The sequence below is a fragment of the Hipposideros armiger genome, unplaced genomic scaffold (assembly GCF_001890085.2).
Source record: "Hipposideros armiger isolate ML-2016 unplaced genomic scaffold, ASM189008v1 scaffold_874, whole genome shotgun sequence".
Lineage (NCBI taxonomy): Eukaryota > Metazoa > Chordata > Mammalia > Chiroptera > Hipposideridae > Hipposideros > Hipposideros armiger.
The window spans coordinates 168,986-196,967 of NW_017732224.1; the positions used below are offsets into that span (position 1 = coordinate 168,986).

At 35.7% G+C, this 27,982-nt stretch overlaps 1 protein-coding gene across 1 annotated transcript; it reads right to left on the reverse strand.

The window, feature by feature from the left end:
* On the reverse strand, positions 1 to 27,947 carry CHMP2B (charged multivesicular body protein 2B). The gene is made up of 6 exons (XM_019629862.1): positions 27,656 to 27,947; positions 12,845 to 12,936; positions 7,834 to 8,028; positions 3,906 to 4,008; positions 1,606 to 1,712; positions 1 to 1,407 (listed from the first exon to the last, which is right to left on the reverse strand). Exons 1-6 carry the CDS (start codon positions 27,687 to 27,689, stop codon positions 1,297 to 1,299), a joined length of 642 nt encoding a protein of 213 aa, XP_019485407.1. The 5' UTR covers positions 27,690 to 27,947; the 3' UTR covers positions 1 to 1,296.
* Positions 27,948 to 27,982: the final 35 nt, after the last annotated feature.

The following is a 27,982-nucleotide window of genomic DNA, read 5'->3' on the forward strand; positions in this document are numbered from 1 at the left end:
TTTTCATTCTTCCCACCAATCCATATGCCACATATATAATAGTTCTAAAATGTGTTTATATTTTCAATATTAGTCCAAAATGTCCATCCAAATTAACCAGGTTACACCTATCTGGTCTCCTCCAGGGTTTTTATGGTGGAATGTGCTAGAACCCATATAGTACAACATCATTTTTCAAAACTAACCTAATTCTAAATTCTATCTCTAATTAATCTGCCAGCTCCTCATTTCTCCTCACTTTTTATACATACATTAAATACCAAAGCAACTTTACCTTAAAAAATACTGCTAAAACATTAATACACATTTAGACAGTAACTTCTGACAAAATTGTAGTTTACTTACCAAGAAAAAAAGTGCCAATTTTTATTTTAAAATTTAGGTCAAGTATTTTCATAGTAATGTTACATAATTGAGAGAATGATGGCTTCAATTGAGAGGGTTCCATACACATATTAATACAGTTCAAAATTAAACATATGGAGAAATCTCCTCAGTTCTTGGAAGACCAAAATATATTGTTTTATTACTATAAAATGTTATTAATTCAGTGTCTGTTTTTGCTAATATATTCAATTCACTTTCATAAACTTTACAAAGGACAGCCTGGATAATTTTTGTAAGAGGCTTCAGTTTTAGTTTAAAACATAATTCTTTTCTCTCAGTTAAATAATTTAAATATGTGCACAATGTTTGTACTGTTTAAGGCAGGTGCCAAGCACATTTTGAAAGGTAATAAACTTAGCAACTAGAATGTCCTCCCCAAGGAAAAAGAAAAAAAAAAAGCTCATGACAGTTTTTGTTTAAGACAGATGTTTAAATATTACTCCTCTTTTAGATCATTTAAAAATAATTTGGCAGCTGGATTGCCTATGGTCATAACACATATCACTTACAAAAGACAAGCAACAGATACAGAATTAATGATATACTTTTAGCATTTTTACAAGACTCTTGAAGTTGGTGCTTAGTGGCAGTTAACAAGATTTTTGTATTCAGTGTAAAAAGATTTAGAACATAAACTACACTAAGTAATGAATATAATTTCTCGATGCCATGCAGAAAAGTCAACTTTTTACATATCATCACTGCTAAATCGTTCTATTTAAAATCCAACCTGTTCCCATTTTGCATCGTTGTCATTCTTTGGCAAAAGATTCAAAATAGCCATGGGTTAGGACAACTGTTCACTCATGGTCTTTATTTTTTTTTTGCAAAATAAATGCATTTTGTAAAAGGAACCTGCAATGTGCCTGGTTTACACTAAATATAAGCAAAATATTATGGCTTTTTTGACTAATCTACTCCTAAAGCTTTGAGTTGTCGTTCAATCTCTTCATCAGAGATTGTAGCCTTTGAAGTAGAGGCAGATGGTAAGCTTCGGGCTGCTGACGGAGCTTTGGCCATCTATATTAAAGAGAGGAAAAGAGAAAAAAATGTGCATTATCAAACATTGGGGCCTGCATATAAAAGATGTGCTACAAACAGGTTTAGTTTACTTTTCAAACAAATACAAAAACATGCATTTGTAAGGGGCTACTTGAAACAATTAAGGGATAAAAATGGTGGAAATTATTTCCAATTGAGAAAAGAAGACGACTATACCTTTCCAGAGATTTCAATTCCAATCTCATCAAGGACTTGGTTCACAATATCTTGGCTTTCTTCTTCATCATCAGAGCCATCAAAGATGTCATCAAGTGTGTCATTGACTTGGGGTGGGGAAAACAAAGCAGTTACTTTCAAACAGATTTCAGGTTAGATTTACATTTTTAGAAGGCAGCCCAACTATGTGTATATATTTTGTATATTACAGAAGGGCAAACTTAGGTGAACCAACAAATTAAAAAAGTCACTTTCAAACGTTAATGAAGTTCACTGAAAGATACATTTTTTGAGGCATTAAATCTGGAATAACATTCATTGCAACACAAATTATCCTATAATAAAAAAGTGTACTTGGATTTAAAAAAATATTTAAAAATCTTTAATAAATAACAACTATATGATATCCATAGCTACAGATTTAAAGTTTTTAAATATGATTCCACAAATTGAATCCATTGAGCTTGTAGCTGTTAAACCTAGCCATGAAAGAACCAAATATCCTGTAAATGTTTGGGAGATGATTTACTCTTTTTATACCTATAATTATACTTCCAGCTTTCTTAAATTTACATTCAAGATGTAGGTAGGGGCCGGCCGAGTGGCGTAATGGTTAAGAACTGGCTTGCGACGCCAGAGGGCCCCAGTTCGGATCCCACATGAGGGCCAGTGACACTGCCCTCTACAGCTAAGATGCTGAACAACAGCTCAACCTGGAGCTGGGCTGCCGTGAGTCGTGGCGAAGGCATAGGCTGCAGCCCCTGTGGCAGTGGGTTGCCATGGGCTACCCTGTGTAGCCAGCAGCCAGCGTGAGCAGCCAGCAGCCGCAGTGAGCGGCCGTCCAGAAGCCAGCGACTGATCTGCCTCGCCCGGGAAGAGCGCAATGATGGTGCCAACTTGGGCCAGTGAAGCAACGTCCTCCACAACTAGACTGAAGAACAAAAGGACAGCAACTTGTCTGTTCCCCTTCCCCCAATTCCCCAATAAAAATCTTTAAAAACAAAAAACGAAAAGAAAAACAAACAAACAAGCAAAAAAAGATGTAGGTAGAATATTCTAACAAAGTCTAAGGTTCAGTATTTATTAATATTGAATGGCATAGGGAATATAATTAATATTATTACAATAACTATGTATGGTGTCGGGTGGGTACTAGACTTATCAAGGTGATCACTTTGTAAGTTATATAAATGTCTAATCACTAGGTTGTACACCTGAAACTAATATAATATTGTATGTCAACTTTAATTGAAAAATTAAAAAGAAAACATGTTTGCAAAATATGATGTCAGTTTTAACATTACATGTAAGTGATAATTCAATGTTGACCAGGATGCTGTAAAGGATCACTCATTCATTATTGGTGAAATAAAGACTGTTATGGTATAGTCTTTCTGAGACAAATTTGGTAGTATGAAACAAAAGCATTATAAAAGCTCTTACTCTAAGGGGATTTAATAAATTTAGACAAAGATAATATAGAAACATTTACCAAAGGATTATCAAATACAATGAAAGTTTAAAACAATCTTATTGACTAATGTAAAACTGTTTCAATAAATTAAGAATTGATTTTATTTAATATTGATGTTATGCAATATTAAACCATTTTTAAAAAAAGACCAGAAAAGATTTAAGGTTGTGAGTATGTGCTTATGTTATACTATTGTTTTTTAAAAGCAGGATGAGGTTCCAAATTTTACATGTAATATGATCTTACTATATTATAGGATATGGGAAAATATAGGTAAGAAACATATAATATTAACAGTAACTATATCTGAGTAGTGTGATGATAGATGCTTTTACAATATGCCTTTTCCTTTGTTCTCCATATTTTTAGTGCAACATGTAATTAGTTTATATTAAAAAAAAAGAAAACTAAACTTTAAATAACTTTGGGAGGGAAAAAAAAAGAATGAAGGAATATCTATAGTATGAAAGAATCAACACAACTCTGAAACTATCCAATTTACAGGAAGAATTATTTTATTCACGAGTTGGTTTTGGTCCATTAATCAATAAAATAAAACTGCTGGGGCCCAAATGGCATAGAAATATGGAATGACATATTTTATATTCTTCTTTCAGTTAAACATTAATAAAATTTTGAGCCTTATACTTTGCCAATTTAAAAATACATTGCTGTTACAATATAGACATCTATCTAGAAGGGTACTGTATCATTTTTTTTCAGTATCTGTGCTTTCATGGATGAGACTATGACACTGCTAGTAAATAAACTTGGCTAATTCAAAGATGAGAAAACAGTACATTTCATTACAAGTTATTAAACTTACTCATTTCTTCAGTCATTTCCATTTTCATATTTTCCTTCTGGAAATTCTGCATTGTTTGTAATGTTTTTTGTGGGTCCATCTTCTTGTTAACTGCCTGCATTGTCTTTAAAATATGAAAAGATTCATGTTAACTACATAATTATGAAAATTTTACTATGGATAAGTCCAAAGGGAACATATCAAATAGAGACAGGCTTTGAGACGATATACACACAACTTAACATACTCGTGAGAATGTTATGGATTCCAGGAAAAATAAAATACTTGTTTAGCAACCATCTGCTCAACATCTATATAATAAAGACCAATGTGGAAAAAGCCTCATTTGAACAATAAGCAAACAATTATGTAATAAAAAACACTGTCAACATAAAATCCATTGCTATTCAAATGGGAAAGCAACATTTACTTATTATGTGGTAAGCAGCTAATGTCTAAATTAAATAGAATTTTAATTTAATTTTTACAAAAATTTTCATTAATTTAGTGTCTAAATTACAAAGGATACACTAGCATATATACTTAATCCATTAATGTATTTTAAACCATGGTTTAAAAAAATGAACAAAACATTGAGTTTTGCAAAAATATGTGAAAAGAATTCTTATGTTTTATATTCACAAGTTATTTTATTAAGAGATGAATGCCATTTAGTATAGGCAAAATATATTATATACATATAAAATGTATATATAACATATATACACATAAAATAAATTTAGGTATAGATAGTATGTGTGTTATATAGCGTTAGCTCAGAATTAAAAGACACTATACAATATAAAACATATCAGTTTCAAAGACATGAAGCAAAGTCTTTTCTCAGACAATCTGTATGCAATGCAGCAGCCAAAGTAATGTCTAAATAAATATGACACTACGTGTCCCCCAACCTCTGCCAGCCCACACATACCTAACTCCCCTGCGGCTTTCCATTGATTTTAGTATTAAAAATCAAATTTCATAACTAGCCTGTGAGACCAAATAGCAGTTGAACTCTACATAATAAGCCAGTCTTTTGTTGCACCACTGCCCTCTAATCACACTGATTTTTCATTTCATTATATGTACCATGCTCTCTCCTGCCACAGGACCTTTGCATATGCTGTCCCTCACCTGGAATACTCTTCTCTATCTGCTTTTAGTATCAACACTTCAGATTTCAGTTTATATACCACTTTCTTAGGGAAGTAGTTCCTGATACCCCAGATTGGAATATGTATCCCTGTTAAATCTTACTCACAATAGGTGAAATTTTATATTTATCAGTGTAAATTATAAAACTTTACTTGCAACTTACATTATTATAAATAACACAATCATTTATTATAAATTATTGTAAAATATAATAATTATAATAGAGCAGTGAATGCCTATATGACTGTGTATCAGAACCTATTCTAAACACTTTATATATAATAATATTTAAAGTTAAATGACATTTAAACCTGATAAATCTTTATGTGCTAGGTACTACCATTTTCCCTGTATTACAAATGGAGAATGAAGGCACAGAAGGAGAAATAACTTGAGCTGGTCACACAGCTGCTAAGTGGAGGTGAGACTTGAACCCAAGTAATCTGGCTCCAGAGCTTATGTCCCTAATCACTACACTAAAACTACATCTCAGTGGGCAGTTTTTTAAGTAAACTGGAATCTATTATAGGTTAAGCCCTTGACTGGTTTTGCTTTCCACTTTATCCCTATCACTTGTTATAGTTCCTACATTTAGGTTCTAAACAAACATTTGCTGAATTAGCACATTTCTAAGACATACAAGTGAAAATTCCAATTCAGACATCTGTCTATGGCAGGGCCACTTCACTTAAGGTATCTTTTTTCAGCCTCTTGCAGAAAATTGCAAAACAATTACAGTTGATCCTCATTATTTTTGGATTCCATATTTGCCTACTCACTAACATTTATTTCTAACCTGCAATCAAATTCGCAGTGCTTTTGTGCTCATTTGTGGACATGCGCAGATCAGCCAAATTTTGAGTCGCCCAACGTACACATTTTCAGCTGAGGTCAAACAAGGAGACACTCTGCCTTCTTGTTTCAGCTCTCACACTGTACACAAGTGTCCCTTTCGCCGTTTATTTATTGCCACATTCTTGTGCCTTTTGTTTGTGATTTTGCTGTTTGAAATGGTCCCCAAGCATAGTACTAAGATGACATTTACTGTTCCTAAGTGCAAGGAGGTTGTGATGTGCTTATGAAGAAAATATACTTTGTTAGAGGTAAGCTTTGTTCAGGCATGAGTTATAGCACAATTAACCATGAGTCAACAATAATAAATCAACAATACCAAGACACCAAAAATGTATACACATTTTAAGAGATGTTATCTATGTATTACTTTTCGAAGTTGAATTGAATTACGGTAGCAATGTGTAGTAAGACGTTGCTAAAAAGATGGCATTAATCAAATGAATAAATGAATGCTAGTGTCACCCTGCGACAGGCAGGACAAAGAAAATGGCGGCAGGACAAAGAAAATGGCGGAAGCACAATGGTCATTCGAGGAGCACAAGACCTTTTTGAAGTAGTATTTGAAATTCAAGAACGTTGTGGAAGTACAACGACAATGGAGGCGTGAGTATGCAACAGAACCTCCAACACGCCTAACAACTGCACGCATTCATGATAAGTCTTAGATGCATGGTGCTGTGTGTGATGTGCACAAGGGAAGATCTGGGAGGCCTCGCACAGCAACAAGTCCTGCTTCTTCTGCTGTGGTGCTGGAATAGTCTGCACGCTCGCCACAGAATTCTACCAAACAATGTTTGCTGTAATCAGAAGTATCTGGACGCTGATGGTAACCACTTTGAACACCTCTTGTAATTGCGGAAGTCAAAAGTGACTTGTATTCGTCTTTTGTTATTGGTGTATATTGAGTATTACAACTTTAATACAGTTTTTTCTTTTCTTAAAATGTGTACACATTTTTTTGGCACCCTCTGTATATATTAACTATGGTGTCTTTCAACAGAAACACACATAAAATAAATTTAGGTACAGACTGGTTGACCAAATGTAACTGAAGGCTCACAGGAACCTAACCCTGTATTTCTCCTCAGAGCAATGGTTCCACATTCACTAATTCCGTGTTCCTGACTTTATGAAACATTAACTATTGCAAGTAATGAGCATCAGCTGCAGACACCACTTTCCGAATGTGAACCTCACACTTGATCTCCTCGGTGGCTTTTCCTCCTTTTGCTCGTCATATTCATGCTCCTCCTTCCATGTACTTAACACCTAGTGATGGTTTTCAGACCTAGGTCTTTTGCAAAGTCTTTCAGATCATTCTGTTTAAAGACCTGTGCAGTTCAATGAAGTTTAGCACAGACTGATGTACACTGGGCAGCTGCCTTTTCAGACATGTCTTAACCGACCCCCCAACACTAGAACTATAAGATCTGTGAGAACAGTCTTTGTCTTAAACTTCTGATTCCTCACAGTACTTCATATACAGCAAAGTGCTCACTATTTATTAAAAAAATCAAAAGGCTCCGAGTCCTTTAACTTCTATAGTACAAATATTTTTATATAAAAACTATACGTTAAACATAAGTTCCAATTAAAATTAGCTGATAAATCCTTCTGACACATACATGAAAATGAAACAAGAGGAAATTACAACTCTAAAATAATCAAAATTTATACTAATAGCTGAATCAAATAAGCCCCCAAATCTCTGACAATTTAAGAGAAAACAAGCAAATACTTTTTTAGTCAATTTAAAAATCTAGAATTTAAGCCTCTAGAAGAAGTTATATGAATTATCTACTGTTATAACTCATGTTGCCAAAAATTACACAGATTCTGTATTACATACACATCAGGAGGTGCTTTTAAATCTGATTTGAATATTAACATTTAAATATCTTAGATTAAACTCTAAATCTATGGATATCTCACTTACTTTTGCTGTAGTAGACATTGCTCCAGCCATCTTCATCTGGGAATTCATCACTTTTGTTTGTGTGGACATAGAAGTGACTTTTGAACTTACAGCAAAAGTTCTTGTTTTCTGTTTCCGCAGATGTACAAGTTGTTTGGCTAAAACTCTGCAAGCTTCTTTATTACCAATTTTGGCCATTTTCTTAATTTCTAATTCCTAAGAGAGGAAATAAAAAGAAGGGAAAAAAATCATTGAGGGGTAGGCCTCAATGCTTTATTTCATAAGAATTGATCAAATATACACAATATACCCTTTTCCCCTGATCATGAAGTGAGGCAGAGGCTGTCGTAAAGTCATAGAGAGAAAAGAACGATGTGAGAGAGCAAATTTATTCCACATGTTTACATGGGAAAGAGGGAACTGCTTCCTTCATCCACAAATACAAAGCTGGTCTACAAAATAGTACTCACATAGAGCCCAGAATAAAATTAAAAAAAAGAAAACTCAACCGAAAAATAGGTAGGAAACAATAAAACAAAACAAAACAAATGAAGAGCTGGTGAGGCATAGCAAAAAAAAAGAACACAGTGGTAGATTTAAAACTAATAACATAGACATATTAAGTGAAAAGGTCCATTTAATATCTCAATAAAAGGAATGCTGTCAGATTAGATAAGAACCCAAATATATGCTATCTCAAGAAACCAACTAATTTAAAAAAAAGAAAAAGAAAAAAACGAAAAGAATAGAAAATATATTCTATATAAAAACTTATTAAAATCTGGACATTAAGAGTGGCTACATTAACAACAGATTAAAAAAACAAAACAAAAAAACAAACAATCAAAAGGCAAAACAAAACAAAAAAACCTTGAGAACAAGAAATATTACCCAAAATAAAAAGGGGCATTTCATAATGATAAAGGAATTAATACCTAAAGATGTAAAAACAACCCTAAATGTGTATGCACCTAATAATAGTGCTTCAAAATACAGGAAGCATAGCTTATAGAATTGAAAGGAGAAAGAGGTAAATACACAATTGGCATGCGGGATATCAACAACTCCTCTCTTATGTGTATTGCTGTAACTGTCAGAACAAGTGGACAGAATATCTGTAACACAGAAGATTTACAAAAAAATACTATTACCAAGTTGACCTAACCAACATTTATAAAGAACTCCATCAACAACAGCAGAAATACTCATTTTTTACAAGTGTACACTAAAAAAACCAAAAAACAAAAAAAAATTACCAAAATATACCATATTCTGCATCAGAAAACAAGGCTCAATAAATTTAAGAGGGCTGAAATGATACAAAGTATGTTCTTTAATCACAATGAAATTAAATAAGAAATCAGTAAAGAGAATATAGAAGGAAAATCACAAATGAGCAGAAATTAAACATGAATCTAAATAAGTCATAGGTTAAAGGAAAAAAAATGCCTCATTTCTAAATGTGTGGGCTATAGTTAAAACACTTCTTAGAGGGAAATTTATCACATGAAAACTTATATTTGAAAAAAAAATCTCAAAAACTTCAAAATAGGAAAGTAGAAAAAAGTACAACAAAAAAACCCCCACAAAGTAAACAAAAGAAACAGTATAAACAAGAAAAAGAATCTATAAACTAGAAAAGAAAAAAAAGTACAGAAAAATTAATGAAATCAAAACTTTTTTTTTTTACAAGCGATTGACCATAGTGATAAACCATTAATTAACCAGACAAATGAGGGAAAAAAACTGAGACAAACAGAGAGAACACACAAGTTACAAATATTAGGATTGTAAAGGGGGATATCACTACACATGCTAAAGACTATAAAGGGTAATAAGAAAATACAATGAACAACAATATGTCATTACATTTTAAAATTTAGTAGAAATGGACAAATTACTTGACAGATGGAAACTACCAAAGTTCAGTCAAAAAGACAGATAACCTCATCTTTTCTGTATTTGTTTTTTAAAAAAATGAACACGTAATTAAAAAAACCTATCCACTAAGAAAACTTCACTCCCAATAGCTTTTCTGATGAATCCTATCACACATTTAAAGAAGAAATACACAAACCTTTCCAGTAAAGAAAAGAGAAAGTGATACTTTCTAACTCATGCTTTAAGATCGGCATTACTCTGATGTCAAAACCAAATAAAAGACATTACACAAAAAGACAACTATAAATCAACACCTTTCATGAACACAGATGCAGTATTCTTAAATTTTCAGCAAAATTGAAATAATATTTAAAAAAATACATCATTACCTATTCAACTTTGGAACATCAATCAATGTAAGTCACTACATTACACTGTAGTACAGTGACATGATAAAACCTTAAAAGATGCAAAAAATTAAAAAAACAAGCATATGACAAAATTTATTCCCAATAAAAAGTCTCAGCAAACTAGATAAGGAGGAACTTCCTCAGCCTGAGAAAGGGCATCTACAAAAATCCTAGTTAATATCATACTTAATGGTGAAAGACTGAATGTTTCCCCTTAAGAGCAATAAAAATATGAGGATGTCTGCTATCAGCATTTCTATTGCAGTTCTAGCCTGTGTAATAAGGTATGAAAAAAAAGCATCAAGATTGGAAAGGATGATGAAAAGTTTAATTTATTCACAGATGACATGATTGTCTATGTAGAAATCTAAGAAAATCTACAAAAGGCTACAAAGTAAGTGAATTTAGGAAGGTTATAGGATTCCAGATTAATGTACAAAATATTAATTTATTTCTATATTCCAGCAATAAAAAATCAGAAATTGAATTTGTTTTCAAAATATCACCTAGCATCAAATATTTAAAATAGTTAGGAATAAATTTGACAAAAGAAGTACAGGATGTGTTTAATAACAATTACAAACCGCCAAGAAATTATTAAAGATTTAAATAAAGGAAGAGACACAGCATGTTCATGGATTGTAAGGCTCAATACGGTTAAGATGTCAATTCTTCCCAAATTAATTTACATGTGCAATGTAATCCCAATCAAAATCTGTTTTGTAGAAACCGACAAGTTTATTCTAAAGTTCATATAGAAATGTAGCAACTAAAACAGCCAAAACAATTTTGAAAAAAGTACAGAGTGGTAGGGTTAACACTGCATAACTTTAAGATTTCCTATAAAGCTATATTAATAAAAAGTGTGGTATTTGCTTATGAATAGTTACACAGATCAAGGGAATAGCACAGAGCCCAGAATGAGGCTGATAGCATGTAGCTGGATAACTGATTTACCAAAAAATTGACAAGATGTTTGAACAGGAAAGCTGTCAGCAACAAATGATGTTGAAACAACTGAATTTCCATATGTAAAAAGTGAACCTCTAACCTCATGTGACAACATAGCAAAATTTAATTCAATATATAACAGTTCACAGTTCTAAATGTAAGAACTAAAACTATAATACTTCCTGAAGAAAACATGATTGAAACTATTAGTGACTTTGGGTTAGGCAAAGATTTTTTACATAGGATACTACAAGTACTAATCACAGAAGAAAAGAATAATAAATTGCACTTGATCAAAATAAAAATCTGTTCCTCAAAAGATATGATTAGGAAAATAAAAGACAAGGTCAAGAACTGGGGAGATTATTTGCAAAACATATATTTAATAAAGTACTTATAGCCAGAATATATAGAGAACCATTACAACTAAATAATTATAAAACAACTTAATGAAAAAAAGTGGGTAAAATATTTCAACAGGCCCTTTGGCAAAGAAGATAGGTAAATGGCAAAACCTGGAGAGATGCTAAACATCTTTAGCGATGAGGAATATGCAATTTAAAATAACAATCTGCTACACACCACTGGAATGGCTAACTTAAAAACACAGTCAACTCCACCTCTTGGCCAGGATTTGGAACAGCTTTACTCGCACATACTCATATATCTGGTGGGAACGGAAAACAGCCACTTTTCAAAATTGTTTAGAATTCTTATACAGTTAAAGATACATTTAACCTATGACCCAGCAAACCTACTCCTAGGAATCTACCCAAGAGAAATGAAAACATGCTCACACAAAGACTTCAATTGAATGTTTATAGCAACTTTATTCAAAATAGTCAAATCTGGAAAAAAAACCCAAAGGTCTTTTGGCCTAGTGAATGGATAAACAATTCGTGAAATATCCACATAATAGCATAACATCCATCAATAAAAAATAATTAATACTGATACATGTAAGAACACTGATTAATCTCAAAATAGTTATGACTGAAAGAAGCGATATGAAAAAAACAGTTCATATTATATAATTCCATTTATATAAATTTCTAGAAAATATAAACTAATCTACAATGACAGATCAGTGTTTGCGTAATTTGGGAGGAGGAAGACAGGGAGGGATGGGTAGGTGGGATAACAAAAGGAATAAGGAAACTTCTGGTAATATTTGTATTACCTTGACTGCAGAAATGATTTAAACAGTTAATACATTTGTCAAAATATATCAAATTGTATGTATGCTTTAAATAAGTACAGTCTATACCATGTCAATTATACCTCAATCATGTTTTAAAAAGTATTTTAAGCAACATACATTTAAAAACATTATAACATATGATATTTAAAAATAGCCTATCTATTTTTAAAACTACATTCATTACCACAGACACAATGATAGTTAAAATATCAAGTAAATTAAAATACAAGTTAACATAATTATTTTCTTGTAACCCTCTCTTATTTTTCAGGACTATTTTATCTTTGTTATAAACTGAGAAGTTGGCTCTGTTTTGAGCAATATTACTTCCTAGTCATTCATGACTTTTACAAATGCAGAATAACTGGATTTTATAATCAGCAGAATACACAGGATCCTGATAAAAGCCAGCAGAATGACACAAAAAACAAAGGTAAGCAGGAATTGCAGAAAGGCATAAAATTCCATTTCTTTTGTAAAGCAAATCACTGCCACCTGCCATGTGTCTTTTTCCTAGTTAGCTGATTATGCCAACACTGATTTCCAAATTTGTTTGAAAAGTTAAACTGAAATTTAATGTTCTACTTACCAGCTGTTTTTCTTGTTTCTCTAATGCTGCTCGATCTCTGCTTATAGCCCTCTGTGTACCTCGTAACTCTCGATTCTGTTCCTTTATTACATCTGAGAGAAGCACAAAAGAAACCTAAATGTATGGGTTGTAAAATTTTATTCAATACCATTTAAATATTAGACTTACCTCAGTAAAATATAAACCTTGATTTACTAGGTGTTAAATCTTTTTCTTTCAATCTAATGTACTAAAAAATTAGTCAAATATTCAAACTTGAATTTTAAATATTAATTATATAAAGAATTACAAAGTGAGTGCAAGTATACTATAATCTAAGGTTTAGCTAAATGTACACATAAATCACAATAAAATATTTCCTTAGAGAATTGATTAGTATAATATGTTTTATATGGCACATATATATGTCACCCACACATACCCTTTTCACTTTTCCTTACTCCAGTATTATATGAAATTCTAGACAGATAGGCTATGTGACTATGAAATCTTTTTTTCTACACTAAGTTATAACAGAGTGAAGCAACAGACCTTTCAATGAGTCCCACCTCTGCCACTTGATCATTATATAATGATATTTTGGAAAAGTTAGTTAACACTCTAAACCTCGGGTTTCTTATAAAATAGGGATTGCTGTTAGGTTACTCGAGTAAATAATACCATAATGACCTGGAATACTGCCAGTGTCCACTCAATGTCTTTCTAATTCATCTCAATGCATCTGGATCCATCAGTCTTACCTTTGGAAGAATTAAAGTTTTAGTCTAGGCCTGACGGACTATAATTTGGATTAGTTGTTACTAAATAGTGATTTCTTCAAAGGATCACAATATAGATGGTAATTCTTACCAAAACTGGTCTCTCATTGTCAGGAATCTTTTAAGTGCTTTACATATATTATATAACATGATGTTCACAATAATGCCATGGAGTTGACTTTTCTATTATTCTATTATATATATAAGAAAATTGAGTGTTAAGAAATTTAAAGAACTTGCCCAGGGTCACAAGGTGGTAAGCAGTAAGGCCAGATTTGGATCCAAGTGTTCTGTCTCCTGAATCAGTGATCTTAATTACTTTCACAGAGTACCGTTTTTAATAAAGAGAAAAATTTTAAAAAGCAACAGAAAGAAGAGTCTCATTATCAAATGGTGCTGGGGCAACTGGATATCCTCATGAAAAAGAATGAAACTGGAGTGCTGCCGCACACCATATATAAAAATTAACTCAAAAAATTAATGGCCCAAATATAAGAGCTAAAATCATAAAACCTAAAAAAATACACAGGAGTAAATACGCATGAGCTGGGATTTGGCAATGGATTATTTTGTTGTGCTGAAAGCACATGCAACAAAAGAAAAAAATATAAATTAGACTATGGAAATAAAAAAACTGTGCATCAAAGGGCATTATCAAGTGAAAAGACAACCTACAGAACGGGAGAAATATATGTATATTATATACCGGAGGTGCCACAAAAACATATACAAGTGGATACTTTGGTCAATGTTGCTCAAGCAGCAGTTCATCGTAATCAGAAGTGTCTGGACGCTGATGGTAACCACTTTAAGCACTTCTTGTAACTGCAGAAGTCAAACGTGACTTGTATTCATCTTTTATTATTGGTATATATTATTACAATTTTAATAGCTTTTTTCCTTTCTTAAAATGTGTATACATTTTTTTGGCACCCTTTGTATCCAGCAAGAGTCTATTACCCAGAATATATAAAGAACTCTTACAACTCAAAAACAAAAGACAAACAACCCCATTAAAAATGGTGAAGGATTTACACAGACATCTCTCCAAAGAAGGTATACAAATAGCCAATAAACACATGAGAAAAATGCTCAATATCATCAATCATTAGGGAAATTAGATACCACCTCACAGCCACCAAAATGACTATAATCAAAAACAAAAAAGTGAAAACGCAAGTGTTGATGAGCCTGTGGAGATTGCTATCCCTGCATGCTCTAGGCAAGAATGTAAATTTTCCAAGTCCTCTGGGTAACAGTTTGGTGGCTCCTCAAAAAGTTAAACATAAAATTATCATGTGACCCAACAATTTCACTCCTAGGTATTTACCCCAAAGAACTGAAACAGGCACTTAAATAAATACTTGTACACAGATGTTCATAGCAGAGCTGTTCACAATCGCCAAAAGGTGGAAATAACCCAACTGTCAGACAAATGAATAAACATTGTGGTATGTACATGGAATGGAATATTATTCAGTTACAAAAAGAAATGAAGCACTGACACTACTACAACATGGATAAACCTCAAACATACTATGCTGAATGAAAGAAGTCAGGTACAAATGGCTACACTTTATGATTACACCCATATAAATATCCAGAATACGTTAATCCACAAAGACAGAAAATAGACTGCTAGATGCCAGGGTTGGGGAGAAGGGTGAATGTGAGTCACTGTTTCATGGGTACAGTTTTATTCTGAGGTGATGAAAATGCTTTGGAACTAGAGGTGGAGGTTATAAATTACTGTGAAATGCCACTGACCTGTTCACTTTAAAATAGTTAATGTTATGTGAATTTCACCTCAATTAAAATAACAGCAAAGCCAGCAACCATTATCCTTTTTAGTGATGGAGAATCACAACTTATGTTCTACACCTTTCTGTGTATAGCATAACTTTTTTCAGAATAAAAATAACTAATTATACTGAGTAATAGGCACTATAATAAGTGCTTCACAACAACCCCCAAACGTAGGTACTATTACATCATTTATTTAAGAGGAGGGAATTGATATTTGGTGAAGTAACCTGCCCAAGGGAGAAAAAGTGCTAGAATTCATATACAGGTGGTCTGATTCCTAGGGCTCTGACTTTAACTACTATATTATGTTGTGAAGCTTTTCAGGCAAAGAAGAAATAAAATTATCAGAAAGGGGGTTGGGGAGCTGGGTGAAAAAGGTAAAGGGATTAAGAAGTACAAATTGGTAGTTATAAAATAGTCATTTTACAACTGTAAAGTACAGCACAGGAAATACAGTCAGTAATATTGTAATAACTACGTATAGTGCCAGGTGGGTACTAGACTAATCAAGGGGATCATTGTATAAATTATATAAATGTCTATTTATGCTATACACCTGAAAGTAATATAAAATGATATTGACTGTCAACTGTAATTGAAAAAAATAGTTACAAAAAAACTTACCTGCCCCAAAATAACAAAATAAAAGCAGTACATTTTAAAAAATGTTAAAAAAGAAAGTTACCAGAGACTTACTCCTTATATAGATTCATATCAATAAAAACATACAGTATTTCAAACTGAACGAAAAACATATCAAGTTAATATATAAAATATAGCTAATCAACTAAAATGACTTTCTGAATAAAAGTTAAAATAAGATGCCAGAGCTTCTATATTCTACATATAAGACATCCATTTCCCCTTCTTCACTTACTGGGGTTTTCAACTAAGTTATATTGGTGAACATCTCATGCTCAGGATTTACTAGGAACACATACTATATGTTCCTTATATGTAGAAACATGAAACCATACCATGGTTTTAGGGGAAAAGAAGATACATATGACTCTCCTCCAACCTACTTTCTCCTGGATGGGAAACCCACAAATCATTTAAAAAAGAAGGACATGTTCTGTAGACAAATATATTTGGGAAATGTTGAAGTTGAAAAAAAATTAAATTTCTTTGTTTCAAGGCTTCTAGGGATGTTTAACATATGAATATGTATGGTCAATCCTTAGGGGGGAAATACATTATAGATTATTTCCCAAATTTATTAAGCCAAAGATCCCTTTTTAAGAAATCTCTATTAACATGTCCTACACACTAATGTTCCATAGGGCACTAGTTGAAATCCTATTGTAAAATAACACGATTTATTGGTTTGCTAGTGCTGCCATTACAAACACCACAGACTAGATGGCTTAAACAACATAAATTTATTTTCTCACAGTTCTGGAGGCTGATAGGCCAAGCAAGATTAAGGCGTTGGCCTCTCTCTTTGACTTGGAGATGGCCGCCTTCTTACTGTGTCCTCGCATAGCCTTTTCTGTGTGTGTGCCCATCCCTGGAGTCTCTTCCACTTCTTATAAGGACGCTGGTCCTATTGGATTAGAGCTCCACCCTTATGACCTCATTTAACCTCAATTACTTCTTTAAAGACCTTATAGCCAAATATAGTCACAAAGGAGTTAAGGCTTCAACATATGAATTTGGTGGTGGTGGTCGGGGAGTACAATTTAGTTCCCAACACACAATATCTTTCCTCTGACATCTGTAGACTGACACTAAACAAAACAGCAAAGAGAGCTCTCATTTCCCTATCTTTCAAAGAAATCAAAAGCTTTTTCATCCTCAGTACTCAAACACTCCCAACTTTCTTCTTTTGCTCTCAGTTATGTATCTTGCCAAAGCCAATGGAGTGGGGTATGAAAACATTCACCACTTACTCTACTGTTTCTACAGAAAATATAGAAACACTGAAATTGCAAATGAAGTTTTGTATATAACCACTTTATGTACTAAAAACTCCCTAAACTCAACTAGTATAAGATGAAATATTGAGATAGTAATGATGGCCTTCTAAGTTGCAAGAATACTAAACTGAAAAAGGAGCCACCATGTTAATAAGTTAAACTGTGGCTAGATAGGTGACACAGTTGCAAAGCAACTGCTGAAAGCCTTGATCGCTGAGATCTAGAATTCTATCAATATAAACTTTTTCATTACAGAACTAGGGTCCTGAGTTCTTGGCACAGAGCTCCTAAAACCCTTGGAATTTCCTGAGTAACACTAATGTCTTTTGACTCAGGAAGCGGGACCCTTATATAACTTCAGAATGGGGCTGGTTACCAGAAAACCAAATATTTGATTCTTAGAGAGTGGGAACTTTCAGCCTCATTTCTCAGAGGGGAGTGGGCTAGAGACTGAATTATAAAAACTCTTGAACTGGGCTGGCCAAGTGGCTCAGTTGGTTAAGAGCTTGAGCTCTGAGCAACAGGGTTGCTGGTCCAAATCCCACATGGGCCAGTGAGCTGCGCCTGAGCTGAGCTGCCACTGAGCTGAGCTGCCGCTGAGCTGCCAACAGGTGGCAGGATGGCTCAGTTGGTGAGAGCATGTGCTCCTAACAACAAGGTTAACGGTTCAACTTCTGTATGGGATGGTGGCTACACCTATCCGCAACTAAGATTGAACACGGCATCTTGAGCTGAGCTGCCCTGAGCTGCTGACGGGGGGTGGGGGTTGGGGGGGGGGAGGAGGGGGGGCGGATGGCTCAGTGCTTAGTGTGCGCACTTAGAAAATGAGCTTTCTGGTTCGACTCCTGCATGGAATGGCTGGTTATGCCCACTCGCAACTAAGACTGAACACGGCCCGTTGAGCTGAGCGGCTGCGAGTTGCTGACAGGCAACCGGGTGGCGACTGGATTTGGAGCTGAGCTAGCTGTGCCCTCCACAACTAAGATTGGAGGACAACAACTTGGCTGTTGCCCTTCCCCAATTTCCCAATAAAATCTTTAAAAAAAACAAAAACAAAATAAAAACTCTTGAACAAAGAGATTGGCAGGGCTTCTAGGTTGGTGAACACACTGACATGGTGGGAAGACAGTATGCCTAGAGAGGGCATGCACGCTCCACTCCACTATTCCCCCCCACTCCACAAATACCTTGCTTCCATTTGGCTGTTCCTGAGTTTTGTCCTTATAATAAACCAGTAATAGTAAGTAAAGCACTTTCCTGAGTTCTGAAAGTTGTTCTAGAGAATTATCAAATCTGAGGAGGGAGTTGTGGTGACACCTGAATTTATAGCTGACCTGGGACTTGTGACTGGCATCTGAAGTGAGGACAGTCTTGTGGGACTGAGCCCTTAACCTGTGGGGTCTGTGCTAACTCCACGTAGTGTTAGGATTTAACTGAATTGTTGGAGATACCCAGTTAGTGTTGATCAGAGGATAAAGAATAGTTATAGCCATTTTTTATTGAAAACAAGTATTATGATATGAAATTTTAACAAAGCAGAATTTAATCAAATAGTTTGATTTTGCTTTTCTTGATTTTATGTAACTGTGTACCATAATTGTCACTGTATATTACAGAAGGAAAGATAAAGAAAATTAACTACTACAAATTCCACAGCCTATTGTTAATAGACGTATTAATATTTAAACAGTTCTAAGCTATAAACTGAGAGCATTTAATGTTATAGACTACAACACAGCCATAACACTTTAAAACATGTTATGGTAAGTAGGAAAAGATAGTAAAATACTTTTTCATATGAGAGGTATATCCCATAAAACGAACAAATTACTCTTTATTTTTTTTAAACAATCCCTAACTAAACCCACATTTAATAATTTAGTCTTCTAGATAATTCAGAAGGAGTAACATGAGAAAGGGTCTCAGACACTTTTAATGTTTTTGAAGGCCAAGTTTATTGTCCATTATATTTATTCCTTAGTAGGTCTGAACTTTCCCCAAATTACATGCTCTTTTAACAGTAAGGAATGCATAGATTTTATTTATTTATCTATTTCTATCTCCACCTTTATGCCAACTACTATCCTAACATATTAGTTAACAGTGATCTAAGGCAGTATAAACATGTATACTGACATCTAAAAGAATTTGCCTTATAGGCATATTAAACATATTCCTTTAAAACATATAATAAAACCCATTGGTTATCAAGAATTTAACAATAGTAAAACCTGGACTATGATAGATATTTCTACAACGGATAAATGGAGCACTGAAATCATCAGATAATTCCCCTATAACTTTCTGCTTTGCCCTCTTTTCATTGAGTCCAGGCAATGACAGAAACACGGACAGGGTATCGCTGACATCTAGGAGAGGTGGAGTACTTGGCTTCTGTCCATCCTGGGCTTCCCTGTCCGTCCTCTGCTTCATTCTCCAGGCAAAAAAGCATGCCCTGAATGCTATACTCCAGCACTTCCTCTGCCCTGTGGGGTTGCTGGGAAGCACTCCACAATAGGTGGCAACAGAAAATTTTCAAACTGTGAAAATGGCATAAGTACATGGATGTATGTACCTAGGCATGCTCTCTCTCTGTCACATTTGGTGAGGTAAACAGTGCTGGGGGCTGCCCCCACCCCCCACGCCCCTCTTCCGGCTCATCCCCAGCACACTTAAGAGCAACGCGCCCAGGCTAGCTCCACTGGTGGCACTGAAAGCCTGTCTCGAGCCTTTCAGACTATTAGTGCTGAACAAGGTAACACACTGAGTGCATTAGAGTGAAAAGATCACAGGTTTAAGTTTTGGACTTAAGAAGATATAGACAGGAAAGGCTGTTTTGCCTTCTTTGGTTGCTCTAAGTCAATAAGGTCTCTCTGCTTACAGAAAATAAGCAAGTAAATAAATACATAAATAAATAACACATCTGAAAGAGCCTCCCATGTGATCCAGCCTACCTCACGAAAATTCTCGAATGGGGCGGTTTGAGGTTTGAGGTTTGGGGTTTGAGGCCAAGCCCCAACTTGAATTATGGCTGTCCTTCCAGACCCTGCTCATTTACATACAATTTACACATTTGAGGATCAAAGCAAAAAGTAATTATCAACTGTAAATCTGGGCATTCATTAATCTACGAGGAATACTGTTTTAAGTGCCTCTTTTGAGAGAAGGGAGGGGGTCTGTCTCAGGTCTGCAGGACAGTGCAGGATCGCTGGCCCCAGAGCGCTGGGGCACACACAGCTCCTAGATGGACGCACTCAGCGAGCGGGGTTCTAGCTGGTCTACCAGACAGCATCGTACACCATATACTGGGTTTTGTGCTTTATTGTAAGGTCACGATGGACTTTTTAATCTACTATACCATATTTTCTGCTTTTAAATGTATTTCTTTAGGGCAAAAATCATTTTGATTTATGTAACTTTATTGCCTATCAATTATCTTGAATCTAACCATCACATGAATTGAGACAGGAGCACAAAATGGCCCCACATCCTGCTTTACCAGCTCCATTAACTGTTTCTAGGGGATCAAGATCCCGAGATGAGGGAGCTCCCACTTTAGATTGCATCTGTAAGCTCTGCATCAGCTGGCATCGCTGGTAATTGTGGGTATTGTGGCACTGGGATGGTGGGACAATGGGTATTAGACAGGCCCTGATCATGATGATAAAAACAAGAGCCAGGAATGTGAGTTCTGCTCAGGTGGGCACGGAGGAGCTCAGCAATGGACAATAAAGTGGGAGGGGGCCCTGCTACGTGGAGATGTGCCATCTTCTTGGATTGATGAGGAGAAAAAAACTGTGCAAAGATGCTATGAGCTCAAAGATTGAGGAGTAAGTAAGAAACATTAAAGGTCAGTTCCTGGAAAACGCTGGCTCTAGAAACCAAGTTTACTCAAAGGCAGAAGGAAAATGACAAAGAGAGGGTGGGTAGGGAGAAATCAGAATTTGATGTGCAAAGCAAATGTGTTTCTCAAGCTTTGAAAATGGTGTATCAGAAATCAGGGAGGAATAGCATCAGCTTAATTAACCAGTTCTGACACATGGTAAAGAAAAAATATAAAAACAAAAACAAACAAAAAACAACTATGGGAAACGGAAAGAACAGCGAGTATCACGCCAATGGCATTACTCTACATATGGCCCACAGAGCCAAGGATCCAAAGATCCACTTAAGAACTAGGATGAAGTTGAAAAACTCAGCATGACTTGCTTGGAAGGAAGTGGCAAAATATTAAAGAGAAAACAGGAGAGTCTAGCCTTACGGTAGAATAAAAGGAAGTAAAAAAGAATCACCTCTTCCCCTCCTCACCGCCCTCTCCCCCCCCCACACACACACACAGTAAAGTCTCAAGATTCACTCCAGCCCTGAGGAAGTCATTAAAATGAATTTATTATTGTTCAAATATTGTTGTTTTTTTTCAAGAGCTGAAGGACGGTATTGAGATGGGCCACCTGTCATCAGATCTTTGGATTACGTTTGGTTCTCAAAGACACTGGCTTTGGCACTATCATCAATAATAGCTTCAATTAAAAAAATTGTCAGATGGCATTTTTCAGCTTAAATAAACAAGGGAATAAGAGGGAAAGTGCCTCTGAAAAAAGTCTCCCAGACATCTGGACTTGAAGATAGGCAATGGTGGCATGAAAAGAAATACCAGTCTTTGGTATCATGGTAGGGATGGAGAAATCAGAGGGGAGACATTTTCCTACAGAAATATCTCTTCCTAAAGTATGGAGAACTCTGCTCATAACAACGCTATAAGGAGAGTACTATGTGCCTGAATCCCACATGTTGTTGTTGTTGTTATTATTATTATTATTTTGGCATGCTAAGAATGCAGAGGCCAAATTAAAAGTAAATTTGAGGGCCGGCCGAGTGGCACGATGGTTAAGAGCTGGCTTGGGACGCCAGAGAGCCCCAGTTCGGATACCACATATGCGGGCCAGTGACACTGCCCTCTACAGCTAAGATGCTGAACAACAGCTCAACCTGGAGTTGGGCTGCTGTTGAGTCACCGGCTACGGCGTAGGCTTCAGCCCCTGTGGCAGTGGGTTGCCATGGGCTACCGTGTGTAGCCAGCAGCCAGCGTGAGTGGCCAGCAGCTCCAGTGAGCGGCCATCCAGAAGCCGGCGACTGATCTGCCTCGCCCGGGAAGAGTGCAATGATGGTGCCAACTTGGGCCAGTGAAGCAACGTCCTCCACAACTAGACTGAAGAACAAAACAACAGTAACTTGTCTGTTCCCCTTCCTCCCATTCCCCAATAAAATCTTTAAAAAAAAAAAAGAAAAGTAAATTTGAGTTTTTAAATAGTCAGAATAATAAGCTCTAAGAGAGCACACAGCATCCTAGAAAAGGTCTGCGTCCTGTAGGTAGCACCATAAAAATGTTGTATTTTATATGGAAGCAGAAATATTTCTGGAGGGAATTCAGTTTATATACATGGTAGATTTTATTCCTTCTGGAGCTGTTGGAAATGTAGCATCACAACCGACCTCTTAATGGGGGATTTATTCCAATTTAGTCAAAGCTCTGGACAAGTAGCATATATGCATACCACACTAATGAGGCAAAAAACAAAAAGCTCTGCTCCTGTTTGTTAGTAGCGTGCCTCAAATTATCTCTAAACTTGCACTCAAGTTCAAGGTAGCTGGCGATAATATGGATATAGGCTATGGCAAGCTTTGGCTACTGGAAACACTACTTTGGGTTAGTAAATTCTATTTTTTTGGAATTTAGTTTCTAAATAATAAACTGCTGCAGCGATATTTTCATTTATGCTGAAAACTCTCTGCAACCTAGCAAATATGGAATGTAGGAAAAACTTAGAATAAGCATAATCCAACTTTGGAAGAATACAGGGTCTACTTCAATTCCGCTGAATGCAAGTCAGGAAGAGGATGCTTTAAAATACACACACACATACACACACACACACACACACACACACACACATAACACAGGAGGAGTGAGGGATTTAACATAATTTGAGGTGGCATCAGAGAAGAATTCCTAGAGAAAGAAAAAACCTGAGATAGTTCAGGTTAGCTAGAGGAAGACAAAAAGATAATTTTTTGCTTAAGGGCGTCATAAGCAAAAATATGTCAGAGAAAAAGCATGGTATACATACAGATAAATATGAGGACAGTGAAATGTCCACACATGGCCGGAAAGAAAGACAAGGGCAAGAACCAAGGAGTCCCATATATGCTTTACTAAAACGTGCCCACTTCATCCTGTTGGTACCAGCGATTCAATAAAAGGGATTATACTGAGGAGTAGCATAGGAAGATTTGGGTTTCAGGTATACCAATCACACAAGAAACTTTGTAGATGAATGATTTAAAGTCGACGAAGCTATAGCAAAGAAAAGCAGAAAGGTGATCCAGTAAAGTGCAAGATAAGTGGGATCTGAATTAGAGCAAGGATTTGAAGGCACACAGAGGAAAATCATATGTGTCAAATATTTAAGAAACAAAAAGAGCAGGACTTGGTAATTAATAAAAAACTAAGTCTCAATAACTCCCAAATGGTGGAGGAGGAGAATCCAGGAAAAGAACCAACCGAAAGGAGGTGGTGATGAGTTCTGTTTGTGATCTCTTTAATTTCACATGTCTTAGGACATGTAGATGGAGACATTCAGCAAATTATTGGATGTATTGATCTGAAACTTGGGAAAATATGTTTAGAGAACCAAGTTTGGAATCCATCAACATTTAGGTTATAATTAGAATAATAGGAGTTTAGATAAGATTATGCTCAAGTTAGACAATGTTTGGTTAGCATAACGGTAGCCCAAGATGGAACCAAGAAGAACACTAACATTTAAAAAGCAGGTCAAAAATGAAAGGAAGGAAGGAAGGAAGGGAGGAAGGAAAGAAGAAAAGAAAAACCTGAAAGGAGAAAGAAAAAAGAGTGGTCAGAGGAATATGAGGAAAATTAAGAGAGCATTATGTCATGGAAGCCAAGAGAATTTCAAGGAAGAAATTATCAGGATCAAATGCAAAACATACGCCAAGGAGATGATCAACTCAAAATGGCCACTGGATTTGGTGATCCAGAAGTCACTGATGATCTTAGCAAACTCTCATTACATGAGCTGTAAAGCAAACTGGTGCAGAATGGAGGCATCTGAGAAATAAAGATAGGGGATAGGGGATTCCACTACTCCTACATGAGGTTTAGATGAAGAGCAAAAAGAGACTGAACAACACTTCCTAAGACACAATCGGTCAAGAAAGAGTCAGGAAAAGGAGGGTTATTTCCAGTTTTACCACCATTAGATAGTAAAGTTCTACCACCAATTCTGAGAGAAAAGGGTCTGGTTCACAGACAAAAGGTCACAGTACATGGTACCTACCGAAAGTTGAGAATTCCAAGTACTTAGAAAAAATAGCAAAATTAAACTGAGCCATTGGATATCTAGTAAGAATAAATAACAATGATTATACTCAAAAGGGATGAGGCCCTGGTTCTGCCACTTAGTAGCTGTGTGATCTTGGGCAAGATACTTAGTCCTTGGCCTCTCAATTACCTCATCTATAAAGTGGGGATAATAACAGTATTATCTTACAGGTTTTGTAAGAATTATAATGAGATACTGCATACAAAAATGCTAACTTGGTGCTGGCTTAGAGTAGGACCTCAAATGTTTCTTTTCTTAGGGTAACAGACAAAAATTATATATAGTGCATAAAGAACTTCACTTTTTAAGAGGCATAATTAGTTGTGCATTTATGACAAGTCCTCATGGCATCCTGATTTACAGGTTTCTAATTAGCTCCAATAAATAGGTCACCATTCATCTACTTAGGGGAAAAAAAAACTGTAAATACTTTACCCTAATATATATATGTATATATGTTATAAATCAGTAGATGGAAAACCAAGGACTCGATTGTAATTTCAAATTCAAAACAATCTTCCTCTTCTATGGCATTGAGGTACAATTCTCATTAATTTCTGTAACAAAGTATACACTGCAGAGACTTGTTCATCTCTGTGTCAAAAATGAATTAAACATAACTCTGAATAGTAATAAGTGCTGTAATGTTGTCTCCCTTTTTTAATTTGCATGTGCACTAGTCTTTAATGATATAGTATGCAACTCTTCCAGCCAATCCAAAGAAACAAAAAGATTCAATTATTCTCCAGATCTATAAACAGTTACGTATTTCCCTTATATATCAGAATTTCATTACAGCTGAAAGATAAAAAGATAGCATACAGTAAAAGATCTTATGATCAATAATCACCGAGTCCAAAGACCTAGGAGAAATGCATGAAAGTACATTAAATTTCATAATATATAGCCTCATTATTGCTAGGAAGAACGCTGTCACCTTTAAACAACCAAAACTTCTTTTTAATAAAACAGGAATAAAAACATCAGTAAAGCTCTATATCAAAATAATAAAATTACAGTTCTAGAATTAAGATGTCATCAACTGATTTGAATTGACATAATAATTTAAGAAAACATCAAGTATACAGTATGATAGTTATAGTAAATGCACATGGTGGCCAAATTTACATTCAGATATTTCACATACAGATCTTTAAATCAGTAGCATAGTTCCTAGCAAAAGTCTTTAAGACTTGTTTTTCAAAAATAAGTCTATTTAGCAAAAATATTTCTTGGATGAATTAACCTAACTGCAAATGAGTATACAGTTAAATACTCTCATTGCACATCCTGTCTTTTTTTATTCATCTCTATACTTCTAGCACAATAGTCACTAGATTGCCAAAAGTATCAGAAAGCACAGCAATGAGAATACAGAGCTGATATTTGCGTCTTTAAAAATATTTGACAGATATTAAGCAATTATAGCTAGGATGTCTGGCTTTTAATGTTAAAAAATTTAAATTTAATTTTAACATCACAGTAAGAAAAACGCAACCCTTTTCCTCTCTTTAGTAAATTCTCACTACATAGAACTGAAACAAAGAAATGAAACCTGTTTTCCCCCTGTAGTACTCTACAATAACTGAAAATAACAATACTGGTACTGGAACACTAAAAAAAAAAAAAAAAGTGCCATGTTAAAGATTAAACAGCATTCTCAGGAATAACACACATAAAACCTATTTCACATAATTGTATTACATCCTATAACAACTTGGTGGTCATCCTGGTACTGTAAATGGTTAATAAAAAGTCTCAATAAAAAGTGAATAAATTTAAAAATATATTTTCACTCACTCGGGGTAAGCAAAAATACATTATTGGGGTAAAATGACATTATGTTTTGAAGTGAAGGGTAGAGTGGCAGAATAAAAATAATGTCTTTGTTATCCTTGCCAAAATAATTTTACTGGCATTGGAAGTAGTCAATACAAAGGAATGAAGGAGTTAGCCCAGGTCTAGACTGAGCACCCTGTTTGTACCAATCACTGTCTAGCTACCACTGCTCCTTTTGTGGCAGAATTGGATCCCTACAAAGAAGTGATTCTTCGAACCATCAGCAACCTAAACTCAACATGTAATGGGGAACACGATTTTTAAATCACTTGAATGAATTTGATTCCTGGTAGCAGTCAATGAAAATATCAATACTACCAAGACTAATCAGTGTCATAGAAACATACATTACAGGCAAAGCTTATAAACACCAATTTGTGTACATTCACTTTTTTTCCTCCTCAGATGACATTGAGCTGTCTGAAACAATACAAGTATTTTAAAATGTAAACTTCTCTTACTTTAGATAGTAAAAGATAAATCATAAGAGAAAAATCCATTATGAAACTAAATCCAGGCACTTCTGTTGGGTTTCTTTTATTTTTCTACTGGAGTCAGTCAAGAAGAATTTTCACATCTCTACTGACAGTGACCTTAGGACAAGACCGACCCAGACCCAAGTTCATACAGATACCTGGAGCCTGTGGCTCCCCACCCCCACTCCGCAGGCACAGGTTTCCGGTTTGCATGCCTGGAAGTAGCTCAGATCCAAACTGAAGGAGCAACAAACCGAGCAGACGAAACTAACAAGAAATTCATTAAATCACCAAGGCTAATGACACTCTAGGGCCATCAGCATCCTGCCTCCTCGAAATATACTCAGGATCTCGCTAAAGAAAAAAAACGGGGCGGGGGCGGGGGGTTGTGTTACTAGAGGGTGGAGACCAGACTGCCCAGGTGAGGCTGAGGTGGGGCAGTCAGAAGAGACGGGGAAGCAGAGAAGTGACGCAGAGGGCGGTCACCTGTGGGGCTACTTGATCCAGCCCCGCCCCCAGGGACAGCATCAAGAATCGCGGCAGAAGCTCCCAAAACACGCCAGGGAAACACAGAACTGGGCCCCTTCGGCCCGGCCGGCCTGGAACTTACCGTCCACGGTTTTCTTCTTGAAGAGGGACGCCATGGTCAGGGGCCGCGCCCGGGTGGCCCGGCTCGGCCCGGTCCGGCCCGCGACTGGGAAAGGACAGGAGGGAAAGGACAGGCTCTTGGAAGGGGTCGCAGTGGCGAGGCCGACGGACAGGAGAGGAGGGCGGGGTCTCCAGGCAGGGCCGCAGAGGGCGGTATCCGCAAAGCCCACCGCAGCCGACTCGCCCGGAGCTCAGGTGACTGTGAACTCAGACACTTTTTGGAGAAGTCACTTCTGGGCGGCGCCTGCGCGCTGTGAGCACGCGCCTGCGCACTGCGGCGCCTGAAGCC